Here is a 17,239-nt window from a genome sequence, read left to right on the forward strand (position 1 = left end):
TTAAGTATTTATTATTAATTTGTTATTAATTTATTAATTTTATTTCTATACCGCCCTTCTCCCGGAGGACTCAGGGCGGTGTACAGCCTGATTAAAAGCAGAAAGACAGACAAAAATTTAAAATTATTAAATGATAGGCTCAATTTAAAACCCCAAATTTAAAATCCTATTTTTAAAACCCAGTTAAAATCTTTACCTTGATAGCCCAGCCTATCAAGGTAAACAGCTGAGCGATCGTCCACTCAGACTCCAAGGTCCCTTTCGCAGTTAACTGTTTTTGAGCCAGGTTTCGCCTAATTTGTCCTTGTACCTTAGTTTTTCCTGCCTAAGTGTAAAACCCTTTTTTTCTTTCCTCCTCCACATTAAATTTCATTTTATTGGACAGGCCCATTGCTCACATCTGTCTGATTAAGCAGGGTGTATCTGAATACCCAATGCTGGAAGTAGAAATTTAGGCTCCTTAAAAGCATCTAGAAGCAGGTTGGCAGACTTAACAATTCGCTTAATGTGGCAAAAAGGTTATAAAATCCGTCTTGGTTCATTTAACAGCCAGCTTGCCTAGCAACGGAAATCCCGGCTGCAATTGGGATGGTAAGTCAAGGACTACCGTGCATTGTAGGGCTCAAAACGCACGTGGTGTGAGCATCACCCTTAAGCTTTTTCATTAAATGCGCCACAGATGCCAGGTAACCTATTGAAACCCTGCGTCAAAATTCCTGTTCTCATTCAAAACAGGCGGGTCATAAATTGGATTTTGCAAACTGATTTGACCCCTGCCCCCATTTAAACAATTGATTCATTTTTTTATTCATGCATTTATTTTGCCTTAGGTGCATTTCGACTTATCGCCTCCCAGGCGAGTTTACAAAGAGAGGTAACAGCTGGGACAGGAATGCCTTCCAGATGTTTGCAGTGTGAGGCTTCCACATATAGGCGAGGCGCACCCAGGATCCTTAGGAATGGCGTCCCTTGTACGATGCTCAGGAGTTCAGCATCTGTGGCAGAGAAAACGGTGTGTGTGTGTGAAAAAGCCCCTTATGGGAGCCACACATAGCACATGAGTTACAGGAAGAAGTGTGATTTCCAAGGAAGGTGGGAGCCTAGAATCAACGGATTGGCTCTGAAGATAACCACCACTCTCAATGCTTGTGTATTTTTACCTCGCCGGTGGCTTGCTGGAACATCTCAAGCAGTCTTCGGGTTGTCCTTTCCATCTGCAGAGAAGGAAGACAATTGTTCATGCCTTGGACATGTCTTGGTTGGATTACTGCAATGTGCTCTACCTGGGGCTGCCCTTGAAGGGTGTTCGGAAGCCACAAGTGGTGCAGAATGCACAATTCTGGAGACCTCTCGGGTGGTGTGTGGGGCTCCACTGTTGTGCAAGTTACACTGGTTGCCAGTTTGCTTCCCTGCAGTTGAAGCCCTGCCTCTTTTGTTCATGTAAACACAGTTACACAAACACACACGCACCGAGAGAGAGAAAGAGAGAGACGGAGACAGAGAGACAGGAGGAAAAAAAAAACAGAAACAGACAGAAACAGAAAAAAGAAACAAAAAGAAAACAACAGACAAAAAAGAAACAGAGAGACCAAAACAGAGAGAGACAGACACAGAGAAAAAGAGAAAGAGACAGAAACAGACAGACAGACAGACAGACAAAAAGGAAGAGAGACAGAGAGAGAAAGAAAAAGATAGAGACAGAAAAAAGAGACAAAAAGAGACAGACACGGAGAAAAAAAAGACAGAAAAAAAAAGAATCAGAAAGAAACACAGAAAAAAGAGAAATGGACAGATATAGAAAGAAAAAGAGAAAAAGAAAGAAAGAAAGAAAGAAAGACATAAAAAAGAAACACAGATAAACAGAAAGAAAGAAAAAGATAGAGACAGAAAAAAAGAGACAAGACACAGAAAAAAAGAGAGACAGACAGAAAAAAAAGAAACAGAAAGAAACAGAAACAGAAAAAAGAGACAAACAGGAACAGACACAGAAAGAAAGAAAGAAAGAAAAGAAAGAAAGAAAGAAAGAAAGAGAGAGAGAGACATTAAAAAAAGGAACACAAACAGAGAAAGAAAAAGAGACAAACAGAAAAAAGAGAGAGACAGACACAGGAAAAAAGAGAAACAGACAGACAAAAAAAGAAACAGAAAAAAGAGACACAAAGAGGGACAGACACAGAAAGAAAGAAAGAAAAAGAGAGAGAGATAAAAAAAGAAACAAACACACACACACACACACACACAGACATTCCTGTATCCCGCCGAAGTGGGGAAGAACCCACCATTCAAAGCAACCTTCCTGCTTTGTGCACAAACGAAACAACGTTTTTTTTAAACAGCCCCCAAAACAAAAAGCTTTTTTGTGAATGAGAAGAGAGGGCTCCCTTTCCTCTCCCTCTGTTTCCTTCTTGGGAATGATGGGAGTTGTAGTCCGTTGGGAGGCCTGGCTGTGGAAGGAAGATGAGCCCACAAAGAACTTACCTCTGAGGAGACCCTTGAGAAAATAGCCTGGGAACGGCTTGTCCTGGAGACGCAGGAGACAGAAAGTCAGAAATGATCCTCTTGGGGGTTTGTCGGCATATGGCAAATTGTCGGGTTTTTTTCTTTTTTCAGCATTTTTTCATCATTGCAGATAGCCCCCGATTTATATCTATGTCATCTATCGATCTGTCTGTCTGTCTGTCTGTCTCTAGCGCTCTCTCTCTCTCTCTCTCTCTCTCTCTCTCTCTCTCTCTCTCTCTCTCTCTCTCTCTATATATATATATATATATATATATATATATATATAGCTATCTGTCAATCTCAATCTCTATCTATCTATCTCTATCTCTATCTATCTATCTATCTATCTATCTATCTATCTATCTATCCCTCTCTCTCTCTGTCTCTCTCTATCCATCTCTCTCTCTCTCTCTCTCTCTCTCTCTCTCCATCTATTTCTATATCTCTCTATGTCTATCTCTCTCTATCAATCTCTCTATATCCATCTATCCATCTATCTATCTATCTATCTACCTATCTGTCTATCTGTCTATCTATCTCTATATCTATTCTTTTTTTTTTTTTTTTAAATTTGATTTATATGCCGCCCTTCTCCGGAGACTCAGGGCGGCTTACAATGCGCTAAGCAATAGCCTTCATCCTTTTGTATATTTATACAAAGTCAGCTTATTGCCCCCACAATCTGGGTCCTCAATTTACCTACCTTAGAAAGGATGGAAGGCTGAGTCAACCTTGAGCCTAGTGAGATTTGAACTTGCAGTAATTGCAGGCAGCTGGTGTTAATCACAATGCTTTAGTCCACTGTACTATGAGGCTCTTTATTCTATATCTATCTCGATCTTTCTCGATCTCGATCTCTATCAATCTCTCTCTAATTTTATTTATAGTTTTTTCTGTGACATACGTAAGTGTTTAGTGAGCAGTATATTGTCTGCGTCAATTTACTTTATACACAATACTAATAACAATAGTAATACTATTCAGGTATATATGGCAATGCTCTTTCAACTTCTAACATTTACGTCTACGTAGTAATTATAATATATTATAAGCAGCATGCCTAATCATATTTTCCCCATTTCAAATGTCTACCTCTATTTCCTAACGCTTCATAAAGCAAATCCTATATTAAGAATAGGATTCTGTATCTATCCGTCATCTCTTGCCCCAGGGGGGCCCTCGGTTGAGGATCGACTGAGCCCGATCCCGTCATTGGGACCAGAATTTCCATTGCTAAAGAAGGGGACTTCCTTAAGTCACATTTGATGATTTTTTATGGCCCTTTTTGCCAGGGTTGCTAAGCGAATCGATGCAGTCGTTAAGTGGATCACAAGGTCGTTAAGCGAATCCGGCTTCCCGCTGCTTGTCGGGAGGTCGCAAATGATACTCTTGTGACCCCAGGATCTTGCAACCGTCATAAATACATGCTGCTTGCCAGACAACCCAAATTCTGATCGTCTGACTTGGGATAATGCTGTGAGGGTCGTAAATAGGAGGACAGGTCATAAGTCATTGTTTTTAACTTGTCTCTGTGAATGGTCACTAAATGAACGCTTATAAATCTGCCTAGAACTGTGATGGCATTCTCCTTGCTAGATTTTTTTTCAAATGGCAGGGGTTGGACTAAATGACCTCATGATATATTTTGGTGAGTCTTCATATAGATCAGGGGTCCCCAAACTTGGCAGCTTTAAGAGCTGTGGACTTCAACTCCCAGAATTCTCCAGCCAGCTGGCTGGAGAATTCTGGGAGTTGAAGTCCATAGGTCTTAAAGCTGCCAAGTTTGAAGACCTCTGATATAGATAATTATTTTACTGCTAATGGAAAAGCTACCCATTCGCAGAAGAAATACCATTAGTCCTTGAAAGATTGCAGATCGTGGTCGGATGACCCCGGGAAGCTGAAACCATCATAAATATATATAGTCCTCGTTTTATGACCACAATTGAGGTCAGCATTTCCGTTGCTCAGCAAAACAGTTTGTGGAGTGAGTTTTGCTCCATTTTACCACCTGTCTTGCCACAGTTGTTATTGCGAAATCAGTGCAGTTGTTTAAATTAGTCGCACGGTCGTTAAACGAAACTGGATTTTTTCCCATTGACTTGGCTTGTTGGAAGGTCGCAAAAGGGGATCACATGACCTCCCCCTCCCCCTCCCCCGGGACACTGTGACCGTCATAAATATGAGCAGGTTGCCAAGCCTCCGAATTTTGATCATGGAGATGCAACGGTTGCAAGTGTGAAGAACGGTCACAAGCCACTTTTTTCAGTGCCGTAAGTCCTCGACTTACAACCGTCACTAAATGAACTGGTCAACAGTTCATTTAGTGATGGTTGTAAGTTGAGGATTTACGGCCGAGGATTATCTGTAGGTCGAGGACTATCTGTACGCTAGGTTGCCCAGCACCCGAATGTTAATCACGCAAATGTGGGGATGCCATAACGGTCGTAAGTTAAGGACTAGCTTTATTTCTGCTGAGAACGGGTAGCTCTGGCTCACCAGAGGCATCACGAGCTCATTTAGTCCAACCCCCTTTTGGTGCAGGGTTCCCCTCACTGGGGGGGGGTGTCCAAAGAAGATGCTTTTGAGCAGAAGCAGGATTCCCATCTTTGGGGGTGGGAGGGAACCCACCAGAGAGAAGGGGGGGAAGCAGGAAGGACCAAGAGGAAGACCCCCACCGAGTCATGACCCACCTTCAAATCCAGCTCAGAAAAATGTCCGCTCGAAATCGGCATGGTGGAGAGGGCCTTGTGGATTTGGCCAAGAATCCCAAAAGAGACACCTGGGGAAAAAAAAAAAGGAATATGGGTGGGTGGGTGGGAGGCAATGGGGGGGCAAAGGAGAGGGTTAAATGTGGCCCTCTGTTCCTTCCCTTCGTCGTCATCCCCCGGTGCCCCCTTCTCTTGTCCGGCCCCCCTGAGGAGAAGGGGACAGCCGTGGCTCTCCACCCGCCCCTTGTCCTCCACGGAGTTGGAGATCCAGCCCCCTCTTGGTTCATGGAGACTTCCAAGGCCCCCCCCCAACTCGGTTGCTGTTGCGTTATTGTGTTATTTCTGCCTTCCCTTTCCAACTGGGAGCCATGCCCAAGGTGGACCAAGGAGTCAGGACCCCATAGTTGTCCCTCCCTCCCCCCCTCCTCCTCCTCTCTGCATGCCCCACTCCCTTCTAGCATTGATGACAATACTTAGCTTGGTAATGAAACATCTACAAGAAAACCACCAAGCTCAGAGAGCACCAAGGACCCCACAGTCCTCCTCCTTCCTTCCTTCCTTCCTTCCTTCCTTCCTTCCTTCCTTCCTTCCTTCCCTCCTTCCCTCCTTCCTTCCTTCCCTCCCTCCTTTTCTTCCTTCCTTCCTTCCCCTCCTCCAAACCACACTCACTCCTTCCTTCCTTCCTTCCTTCCTTCCTTCCTTCCTTCCTTCCTTCCTTCCTTCCTTCCTTCCTTCCTTCCTTCCTTCCTTCCTTCCTTCCCCTCCTCCAAACCACACTCCCTTCTACCATTGATGATGTTCCCTAGTCTGGTAATGAAATGTCTGTAAGAAGAGCATACAGGCTGAAAGAGCACCAAACACCCTACAGTCCTCCTCCTCCTCTTCTTTCTCCTTCCCCTTTTTCCTCCTCCTCCCCCGCCTCACATACTCCACTCCCTTCCCACAGTGAGGATGAACCTTAGTTTGGTAATGAAGCATTGGAAGAAAAACATCCAAGCTCAGAGAGCAGCAAGGACTACCTCCTCCTTCCCGCCCCCCTCCTCCTCCCCGTAAACCCCCCTCCCTTCTAGCCCTGATCATGTTCCCTAGTTGGGTCATGAAACGTCTCCAAGAAAACTACCAAGCTCAAGAGACCACCCAGGACCCCTCAGAGTCAAGTTCTATGCAGACCAAGAAAACTTACTGTTGAGGGCCTGGAGTTGTGTATTGATGATGTTGAGCCAAGCTTGAAACATGGGACACAACTAGAACAGAGCAGAAATTGGGAAGCTGAGAGAGAGAGAGAGATTAAAGAAAAGGCCACAATGGGACCAGCAGACCTTCATCTAAGAGCTGAAGGAAACAAAGAAGAACTATCTGGACCAGGGGTCTCCAACCTTGGCAACTTTAAGACTGGTGGACTTCAACTCCCAGAATTCCTCAGCCAGCTTTGCTTCTGGGAGTTGAAGTCCACCAGTCTTAAAGTTGCCAAGGTTGGAGACCCCTGATCTAGACAATTCCCAGCTCATGGGTCTTGTTTGGGTCTGGAAACTTCAGTTGGTGTCTACACACTGATGGGTGAGACCCAGCATAACATCTCCACGGTGGACACTGCATTGGCTCCCAGTAGATCTCCAAAGATCCTTTCAGGTGCCAAGATTAACCTATGAAGTTCTAGAGACCTTGAGCACAGGGATCTTGGAGACTGTCTCCTCCAGACAGTCGATTCTTCTGCTTGGGAGAAGAAGATGTCCACCTGAGAGGTGAAGGCGTAGGAGCCTTGAAGTAGAAGGAGTGGAAGAACTCCTGGCTCTTAATCCCTTTGCCAGGTTCTGCCTAATTCCCAGCAATGACCCACTGAGGTTCTTCTCTAAGTAGTTTCCTTTATTATTCCTTTTTTAGCTTTTTAAATTGTCAATGGGTTTTAGTTCGAATGTTTTAAATTGGGCCAAAGTCATGTAATTCTTTTAAAAAATTTAAATTTTGTATTAGTATGTCTTTTAGTTCTGGCTGTGCACCGCCCTGAGTCCACTAGGAGAAGGGCGGTATATAAATTGAATAAAATAAATAAATAAATTGTTCTTGCCAAACTAAAGCAGACTGCTGGGACCATAAAAAGTACACTCTGGGAACTATTGGGGAGGAACTGTCTTCACCCTCTTTCTCAAACACAATCTAAATTGTGCTGGGTCTTCCTCCTCTGGAATTGCAGCCCCTCCCTCCTGGGAATCCAGACTACATTCCACTGCATCATCAGATCTACCAACTTTAGAAGAGTAACAGAATAACAAGAGTTGGAAGGGACCTTGGAGGTCTTCTAGTCCAACCCCCTGCCCAGGCAGGAAACCCTACACCACTTCAGACAAATGGTTATCCAGCATCATCTTCAAAACTTCCAGAGTTGGAGCATTCACAACTTCTGGAGGCAAGTTGTTCCACTGGTTAATTGTTCTAATTTTCAGGAAATTCCTCCTCAATTCTAGGTTGCTTCTCTCCTTGATGAGTTTCCATGCGTTGCTTCTTGTCCTGCCTTCAGGTGCTTTGGAGAATAATTTGACCCCCTCTTCTTTGTGGCAACACCTGAGATATTGGAAGACTGCTATCATGTCACCCCTAGTCCTCTTTCCATGAAAGAGTCATGAAGATTTGGTCCTTCCAGTTGTTGTTTGAAAGCAGAACCTCTGGTGTCTTCTGTTCTACTCTAAACTCAGAGCTCTGCCAGAATTATCTTAATTTTCAGTTCCATTTTCACACTGTAATCTTAGATTAAAACAATTTTTCTTCACTATTTTGGGGAACTGTCTGCTGTTTTGCAATTTGGCAAACGTTGGGAAATAACAGCATTTGCAAAACTGAAATTGTGGTCCGTAGAGACCCAACCTCATGAGCTTGAATCAAGGCAGGTCAAAAAAGTCAAGATTTGAACTGCAAGCGTGAGAGCGAATCCCCACCTCTATTTAACATGCATGACCAGATGTTTAAAAAGGGGGCAACTTACTGGATATAAATGTAAATAATGACCCTGCTAACAAAATGAATATTTAAAAATAAAGAGAAGGAGCGGGAAGATAAAAGTTAAGAGTAAAGACAAAAGTCGATGCAAAAAGTTGCAAAATTGTATATATCTGTTGTTAGTATTGTATTTTAACATTTGATGTATGTGTTTTTGTTTTTTTTTTCTTTTGATCTCTTTTGCTATTGTGCACTTGGTTTTAAAAATGTAAAATACTCAATAAAATTATATTTTAAAAAGGGAGGGGGCACAATTCTGATCAAGCATCAAGGCCAGTGAACTCCACAATGGAAAACATTAAAATGAATACAGCAATAGAGAGAGATATGAAGGAATTGGAAGGGAGGAGGAGGGATGGAAGAGTAGGGAGGAAAGAAGGGAAGGGAAAGTAGAGTAGGAGAGAAGGCAAGACGGGGGGGGGGGAAGAGAGAAGGAGAAGGGAAGGGGAAGTAGAGAAGAGAAGAAGAAGGTGGGGAAAGAAAGTTGGAAGGAGAAGTGGGAGAGGCTAGGTTTGAGGAGAAAGATTGCTGTACAATTAAAAAAAAGATGAAGTGGAAGAAAGGCAGCTCTGAACAAACAAATATTAAGAAAAAGAATGAATTGTTTAAGAATAAAAGAGGACTAATATGTATAAATAGTTAAGTTAGAATTTAGGGATAAATGAAGAAGGTGTTTATATATGCAAGTATAGAAATACTGAGGTATATTCAAAAAAAAAAAGGAAAGGAGGAAAGACGATATTGACAAAAATTGTAACTGAGTAAAATGTATTTGAATTTGACTAATTGTATAAGATAAGAAACGACCAACACTCTGTTCAAAAAAAGAAAAAGAAAGAAAGAAAGAAAGAAAGAAAGAAAGAAAGAAAGAAAGAAAGATGTGAGTGAAGGTGGGAGTGGAGAAAAGAAAAAAAAAACAATAAAACTTGGTGTTTTTTTTTTAAAAAAAAATAAAGCATCAAGGCTAGCAGCCTGACTTCTTCGCCTCGTCTCATTTATTACCAAAAACTTACCAGGGCTTGGCTGGCAAATAGCCAGATATCACGTGTTGGAGTTCAGATTTAAAAATGAGGACATCACGATACCGTATGCATTGATGGGTGCGGGCTGGGAACGTGATCTGAAGTTAAGCCTTCTGGATGAAAACTTCAGAAACGTCCTGAACTGATCTGTTTACCTTCTGCAAATGTACCGTGTCAAATCTCCCTTCTTCGTGTTTGCACATTTCTTTCCCCCCTTCAAAATAGGCCCTTCTTCCCAGGGACAAATAAATAAATAAAAAAAAAAGATTGGAAAATCGTAGCAAGAGGCTAATTTAAAGCCGGCCAGCGTCGTGGTGCCTGGTACAACGATTTTGTAATTGCAGCCATTTGTCCAGAATAAGAGCCTTGGTGGCGCAGCAGACTAAAGTGCTGTTAAATAGCACCAGCTGCCTGCAATTACTGCGAGTTCGAATCTCACCAGGCTCAAGGTTGACTCAGCCTTCCATCCTTCCGAGGTAGGTAAAATGAGGACCCGGATTGTGGGGGCAATAAGCTGACTTTGTATAAAAAAGAACCCCGCTTAGGGGGGGCTGAAAGCCCTACTAAGCAGGTATATACAAAAGTATGAAGGCTATTGCTTAACGCATTGAGCAGGGCGGCATATAAATTGAACCAATAAATAAATAAATAAATAAATAAATGAATCTATCTATCATCTATCTAATAAGAGCCTTGGTGGCGCAACAGACTAAAGTGCTGTTAACTAGCACCAGCAATTACTGCCAGCTCGAATCTCCCCAGGCTCAAGGTTGACTCAGCCTTCCAGCCTTCCGAGGTAGGTAAAATGAGGACCCGGATTGTGGGGGCAATAAGCTGACTTTGTATAAAATAAAACACCACTTAGAGGGGGGCAAAAGCCCTACTAAGCAGGTATATACAAAAGCATGAAGGCTATTGCTTAACGCATTGTACGCCACCCTGAGTCTCCGGAGAATGGCGGCATATAAATCGAACTAATAAATAAAATAAACAAACAAACAAATAAATAAATGGTCTAGGGTAGAGATGTGAAACTCCATTTCATGGAGGGCCACATCGGGGTTGTGTTTGACCTCGGAGGGGTCAGGGGGGTATGGCCAGCTCAATGTCACTCATGTTGGGGGCAGCTGTGGTGGTCTGGGGGGATCCATTGTCTCCAGCGGAGGAAGGCGAGACAAGGGAGAGCACCAAACCCTGGTCATCCACAGGAGCCTTGCCGTCCCTCTCAGGCCACGTGGAGGAACCCTGGACAGTGGTGCAGGCTGTCCAGAGCCCTAGGCAGAGGAGGGCAAGTGCCCGGCCTGGCTCTTATGCTCCCGGGACCCCGGGACCCCACAGCCCAGCCCAAACCAGTCCAGCCCCACTTCCCCGAGTAGGTGCCTGGCTGCGCTTACCTCCTCCTCGAGGATGCTGCTCGCTATCCCTGGCCAGGTTGCTCATGGTGTGTGCGGGAGGGCAAAGTGTGTGGGCCAGTGGGAGGCCCACTCCCTCTCCCCGCAAGGAGACCCGGCTTTGTAAGCAAAGCATCCTCAGCGATGGGGTGGGAGACCACCAGGAGAGGTCAGGAGGAGGAGACAAGGAGATGGTGAAGGGGCAGCTGGGCTGCTGGTGGCCAAGTGCTAAGGCAGGACTTCTTTTCCTTCCTTCCTTCCTTCCTTCCTTCCTTCCTTCCTTCCTTCCTTCCTTCCTTCCTTCCTTCCTTCCTTCCTTCCTTCCTTCCTTTTCCCCTTTTCTTCTTTTCTTCTTTTTTCCTTCTTTCTTCTCCTTCCTTTCTTCTTCCTTCCCCTCTTTCCTTCTTTTTCCTTCCTTGCTCTCTTCCCATCTTTCCTTCTCTTTCTTTGTCTTTCCCCTTTTCTCCTTTTCTTCTTTTTCCTTCTTTCTTCTCCTTCCTTTCTTCTTCCTTCCCCTCTTTCCTTCTTTTTCCTTCCTTGCTCTCTTCCCATCTTTCCTTCTCTTTCTTTGTCTTTCCCCTTTTCTCCTTTTCTTCTTTTTCCTTCTTTCTTCTCCTTCCTTTCTTCTTCCTTCCCCTCTTTCCTTCTTTTTCCTTCCTTGCTCTCTTCCCATCTTTCCTTCTTTTTCTTTGTCTTTCCCCTTTCATTTTCTCCTTTTTCCTTCTCCTTCCTTTCTTCTTCCTTCCCCTCTTTCCTTCTTTTTCCTTCCTTGCTCTCTTCCCATCCTTCCTTTCTTTTTCTTTGTCTTTCCCCTTTCCTTTTCTCCTTTCCTGCCCCTTCTTAGGTGCTCAAATGCAAAAGGGGAAACATTTCCCGATGTTTCAATGCCACTTTTGCTAGTCGTTTGTTTTGCTCGCCCTCTGCCAGAGAAAACGGAGCTTTTCATGAGCTGCGTTTTCAGACACAACGGCCTCCTGCAGCCCTCTACCAGTGAAAAGGGAGCTTCGGAGAGTGTTTGTGCCCCCTCCCCAAGCTCTGTTTTCGCTGGGAGAGGCACCGCAGGCCAGACCTTCGCTGTTTCCATGGCAGCCCCACGGGCCAGATCTAAGCACCCCGTGGGCCGGATTTGTCCCACAGGCATTGAGTTTGATAGTCCCTGGTCTAGGGTCTCCTGCTTGGGCCGGGGGTTGGATTCTAAGACCTCCAAAGTCCCTTCCAACTCTGTTATTCTGTTCCTCTATTAAAGTTGGGAGATCTGATGATGTGGGGTGGAATGTAGTCTGGATTCCCAGGAGGGAGGGGCTGCAATTCCAGAGGAGGAAGAAACGACCCAGTTTTTAGATTGTGTGTTGTGGCTCCGTTGCGTGAGCCTGGGCTATCGACAGATGCAGACTCTGAGAGTGAGGAAGAGGAGTTGGCAAGGCCTCCCTCTCCAGGACCCTCCTCTGGCAATGCCTCCGGAGGACACCGAAGGCCAAACGATAGGCTCAGAGCCAAGCACATCCCCGCAGCCACAAGTGGACAGCGACGAAGGAGATAAGTGCTGGCTGGACCCTCGGCAGAGGCGCAGGGACCCTCGGCAGAACCGCTGGTATAGTGCACAGCAGAGGGGAAGGCGTGCCAGAGATTAGCTGAGTCACTGGACCACACCCCACAGGGTATAAATGTGGGTGTGGTGGCCGGTTCAGTTTGTGACGAGCAAAAACTAGAACTAATCCATGATCTCTGCGTTACTGGACTTTGCCTGCTTTATCGGACTGCATTTGGATTAATCCTTGTATTGTTGAAAACTCTGTCTGTTTTATCGGAATGCTGGCAGTCTAATCTTTGTTTTGTGTGAGTAAAGTCTGAATTGGCAGCTAGCCAGTGGGTTGCTGCCAGCTTTATCTTCAAAGAGTTTTGTCGTGTGGCTTATTAACTCCGGGCCGTCTGTGGGGGTGCGTGAGTGGGACGGAGACAGAACATTGTGTGTGAGAAAGAGGGTGAAGACAGTTCCTCCCTAATAGTTCTTGGACCATAATTTTTGTGGGATGTGGCGCTAGGAGAGCTCCAAGGTCCCTTCCGACTCTGTTATAGGTAGTCCTCGACTAACAACAGTTTGTTTAGTGACCGTTTGAAGTCACAACGGCTGTGAAAAAAAGTGACTTATGACCGTTTTCCTCACTTAACGACTGTTGCAGCATCCCCGTGGTCACGTGATCAAAATTTGTGTGTTTGGCAATTGGCATGTAACAAAGGGTCCTCGACTTACAACTGTTCATTTAGTGACCGTTTGAATTTACAACAGCACTGAAAAAGGTGACCTGTGACCATTTTCACACTTATGACCGTTGCAGCCTCCCCATGATCAAAATTCAGACACTTGGCCACTGACTCGTATTTATGACGGTCGCAGTGTCCTGGGGTCACGTGATCCCCCTTTGGTGACCTTCTGACCACCAAAGTCAATGGGAGAAGCCATACTCACTTAATGACCGTGTTAGTAGTTTAACGACGGCAGTGATTCAGTTAACAACGGTGGCAAGAAAGGTTGTAAAAACAGGGCAAAACTCGCTTAGCAACTGTCTCTCTTCGCAGCAGGCATTTTGGGCTCAGCTGTGGTCGTAAGCCGAGGACTCCTTGCGTTCTGTTATTCTGAATTGCCATCCAGAAATATAGCAGTAAAGGAGCGACCCTCAACCTTTCCTTCAAGACTTAAGATTTAAATCATAATATTTCTTCAAGCTTTCACCCCCCCCCCCCCCCCCGTGGTGACATAAATGAGTTGAGAACCGCTGGTGTAGGCCTTTCTGTTCAGGCAGGGGGGTTGGGCTAGATGACCTTCGAAGTCCCCTCCCAGCCCCTGGGATTCTGTGATTCTTCCAGGTCTCTAGGCTGGAGGTGTGGACCCGAAGAGCAGGGGAGCCGAAAGACCTGCCTGCAGGCGGGTTGGACTAGATGACCTACAAGGTCCCTTCCCACTCTATCAATCTGTAGTCTCTTCTTCCAGCTTTCCTCCCACACTCCCCCACCCGCCCTCCGGTGGGCATCTGGTGGTCACTCACCACCGCAGGCAGGGTGTTCTGAATAGCCGAGTTGACCATGTTGCTGAGCAGCGAGGCAATCAGGCTGCGGAGAAAAGGAAAGCAGAGGGTCGCTCAGTGAGGAGCCGAGTGGCGTTTCAGCTCCCCCGGGGGAGGAGAGGGGACCAGCCCCAGCAACGAGGCTCAAACCATCAAGGGGGTGGGGGGGGAGAATAAAAATAAAGAAAGCTGCAAGTCCTCTGCAGCTTTTCCTTTGCAGCATTTACTCTTTACTTTTGCTCGCTCTGCCTGCCTGTCTATGCGGTCTGTTTATTTATCTACAGTCTCTCTCTATCCACCTATCATCTCTCTAGCATCTATCCTATAACTGTCTGTCTGTCTGTCTGTCTCTCTCTTTATCATCCATCCATCTTCTATCCAATCTAATTTCTCTCTCTTTCTGTCTGCCTGTCTGTCTGTCTTATCTACCTATCATCTATCTATCTATCTATCTATCTATCTATCTATCTATCTATCTATCTATCTATCTATCTATCTATCTATCTATCTCTATCTATCTATCTATCTCCATCTATCTATCTAATCATATCTATTTATCTATCTATCTAATCATATCTATCTATCTAATCATATCTATCTATCTAATCATATCTATCTATCATCTCTATCTATCTAATCATATCTATCTATCTAATCATATCTATCTATCTAATCATATCTATCTATCATCTCTATCTAATCATATCTATATCTATCTATCTATCTATCTATCTATCTATATCTATCTATCTATCTATCATCTCTATCTATCTATCTCTATCTATCTCTATCTATCTATCTAATCATATCTATCTATCTATCTATCTATCTATCTATCTAATCATATCTATCTATCTATATCTATCTATCTATCATCTCTATCTATCTATCTCTATCTATCTCTATCTATCTATCTATCTATCTATCTATCTATCTATCTATCTAATCATATCTATCTATCTATCTCTATCTATCTATCTCTATCTATCTCCATCTATCTATCTAATCATATCTATTTATCTATCTATCTATCTAATCATATCTATCTATCTAATCATATCTATCTATCTATATCTATCTAATCATATCTATCTATCTAATCATATCTATCTATCATCTCTATCTAATCATATCTATATCTATCATCTCTATCTAATCATATCTATATCTATCTATCTATCTCTATCTATCTATCTAATCATATCTATCTATCATCTCTATCTAATCATATCTATATCTATCTATCTATCTATCTATCTATCTATCTATCTATCTATCTATCTATATCTATCTATCTATCATCTCTATCTATCTATCTCTATCTATCTCTATCTATCTATCTAATCATATCTATCTATCTATCTATCTATCTAATCATATCTATCTATCTCTATCTATCTATCTAATCATATCTATCTATCTATCTCTATCTATCTATCTAATCATATCTATCTATCTATCTCTATCTATCTATCTAATCATATCTATCTATCTATCTATCTATCTATCTATCTATCTATCTAATCATATCTATCTTATCTATCTATCTATCTATCTATCTATCTATCTATCTATCTATCTAATCATATCTATCTTATCTATCTATCTATCTATCTATCTATCTATCTATCTATCTATCTATCTATCTATCATCTCTATCTATCTAATCATCTCTATATCTATCTCTCTATCATTTATCTAATCATATCTATCTACCTACCTACCTATCCCTATCCTATCTTTCTATTTCTATCTAATTATATCTGTCTGTCTATTATCTCTGTGTCTATCTGTCTGTCATCATGTCATTTCCATGTGTCTGTTGTCCATCTATCTATCTGTCTCCCTCTTTCCCTCTCCCTCTCTCTTTCTCTCTCCAGCTTCAGTACTACAGTATCTCTTCTCTCATTCTCAACCTCTCCATCATGAATGACCGTGGTCTGGGCTCACCCAACTAAGCCACAAAAACTCCCCAAACGTGGTCTGTCTAGACAACACCGCTGGGTCTCAAGGTGGCCTGGTGAAGAATATAGTGCGGAGGCAGCCTCTGGGCCCCCTGGGTGGACCCTTAGAAGGCAGACCCCACCTCTCTCCCCTCCTTTCTGCCCGCTTACCCTGGAGGCAGCTTGACGGTAAAACCAGCCACAAGGTTTCGGCAGTTTTTAAGGACCAGCTTGAGGTCACCAGGTTTGTTTTGGGTGATGGCCAGGTCTGCAGTCATGTTCACATCCACAGTGACGGTCCGGAACAGCTTCCTGTTGAAGACAAATAGGAAAGGGATGTGATGGTGGAAATCCAGACCAGGCTGCCTGGTCCTTTCCTGCTCCACCATTCTGGGCAAACCTATAGCATGCGTGCCAGAGGGCACACGAGCCGTCACCCCAGTTCAGCTCTGCTGTGCATGCACACACGGCTGCCACCAGCCAGCTGGTCTTTGAGTCTCTGCCGCACATGCGCAGGGGGTGGGGTGCATGCAGGGAGCCACACATGCATGCACGGGGGGGGCATGCAGGGGGCATTTTGGGGCTTCAGGCGTACGTGCTTTGGGCACTTGGTCCAGAAAAGGGTAGCCATCACTGACCTATATCATTCTGGACAAACCATTGTCCAGTCTCTCTCAGGGTTCCAAGTAATACACCCATAGCAAACATAACTCCGAGGCAGGTAGATTCCCTCAAAGAATAGCTTATTTGGATATATCCAGGGGTGAAATGCTCCCAGTTCGGACCGGATGGCCCGATCCGGTAGCGATGGAGACGGGTGGTTCAGAGAACCGGTAGCAAAAATCCCTGCCCCCCCTCCCCCATACCCAGCTAAGCTGCACAATCATCCGAGGCTTTTTTTTTTTTTTACTTTTAAAAGAATTTTTTTCTACAACCTCTTTGGCCGAAAAAATGCTTTTAAAAGTTAAAAAAAAAAGCCTCTGACGATCGCGCGGCTCAGCTGGGATCCTCAAAGGCTTTTAAAAGCATTTTTTCTACAACCTCTTCAGCTGAAGAGGTTGTAGAAAAAATGGTTTTAAAAGTTAAAAAAGAGAAAAAGTTGGCCACGCCCACCCAGTCACATTACCCTCCCCCCACCAAGTCACACCCACAGAACCGGTAGTAACAAATTTTAGATTTCACCCCTGGGAAGGATGGGCTGAAGGAAAACGTACAGCTTATTTTTGTATCTAGCGAGCACGGGGGATTTCAGAGCCAGCTCGAGTTTACCGCAACCAACATCCTGAGTAAAAGAACCCTTTGCTTTAACCAGATGGAGTCGAGGGTTTCTCTTTCCCAAGGGATCGGATTGGGGCAGGTCTGACACAACCTCTCTCCCTCAAACACGTTTGACTCACACTGGCAATTTCATGACGATCTGTGTTTGCAAATTGAGGATTAACTCCGTTCCATGTATGATCTTCCAAGATCCTCTGATAAACTGAAGATTCAAAATAGCATGCCTATGGAGGGAATGAAATAAAGAGAGTAAAGGAAAGGGGTCACCCCAAAATTTCCATTGGCTTTTCAAGTTGCCTTCACTGGTCCCCCTGTTTTCTCTTACTGTCTACCAAGGGATCC

The 17,239-nt window shown here is 44.1% G+C and overlaps 1 protein-coding gene across 1 annotated transcript in view; it reads right to left on the reverse strand.

Annotated features, from left to right (window-relative positions):
- Positions 1-805: 805 nt before the first annotated feature.
- The window catches only part of LOC117666649 (uncharacterized), a 37,781-nt gene continuing 21,347 nt past the window's right edge, over positions 806-17,239 (reverse strand). The window contains exons 4-11 of the mRNA XM_087888931.1: positions 17,017-17,121; positions 15,791-15,931; positions 13,659-13,722; positions 6,394-6,454; positions 5,193-5,281; positions 2,479-2,521; positions 1,161-1,214; positions 806-995 (exon numbers count right to left, since the gene is read on the reverse strand). Of these exons, the coding sequence (XP_087745057.1) occupies positions 1,186-1,214; positions 2,479-2,521; positions 5,193-5,281; positions 6,394-6,454; positions 13,659-13,722; positions 15,791-15,931; positions 17,017-17,121 (532 nt within the window). The 3' untranslated portion in view covers positions 806-995; positions 1,161-1,185. The remainder of the gene's footprint in view (positions 996-1,160; positions 1,215-2,478; positions 2,522-5,192; positions 5,282-6,393; positions 6,455-13,658; positions 13,723-15,790; positions 15,932-17,016; positions 17,122-17,239) is intronic.

The sequence above is a fragment of the Pantherophis guttatus genome, chromosome 3, assembly GCF_059756535.1.
Source record: "Pantherophis guttatus breed Tessera chromosome 3, ASM5975653v1, whole genome shotgun sequence".
Lineage (NCBI taxonomy): Eukaryota > Metazoa > Chordata > Lepidosauria > Squamata > Colubridae > Pantherophis > Pantherophis guttatus.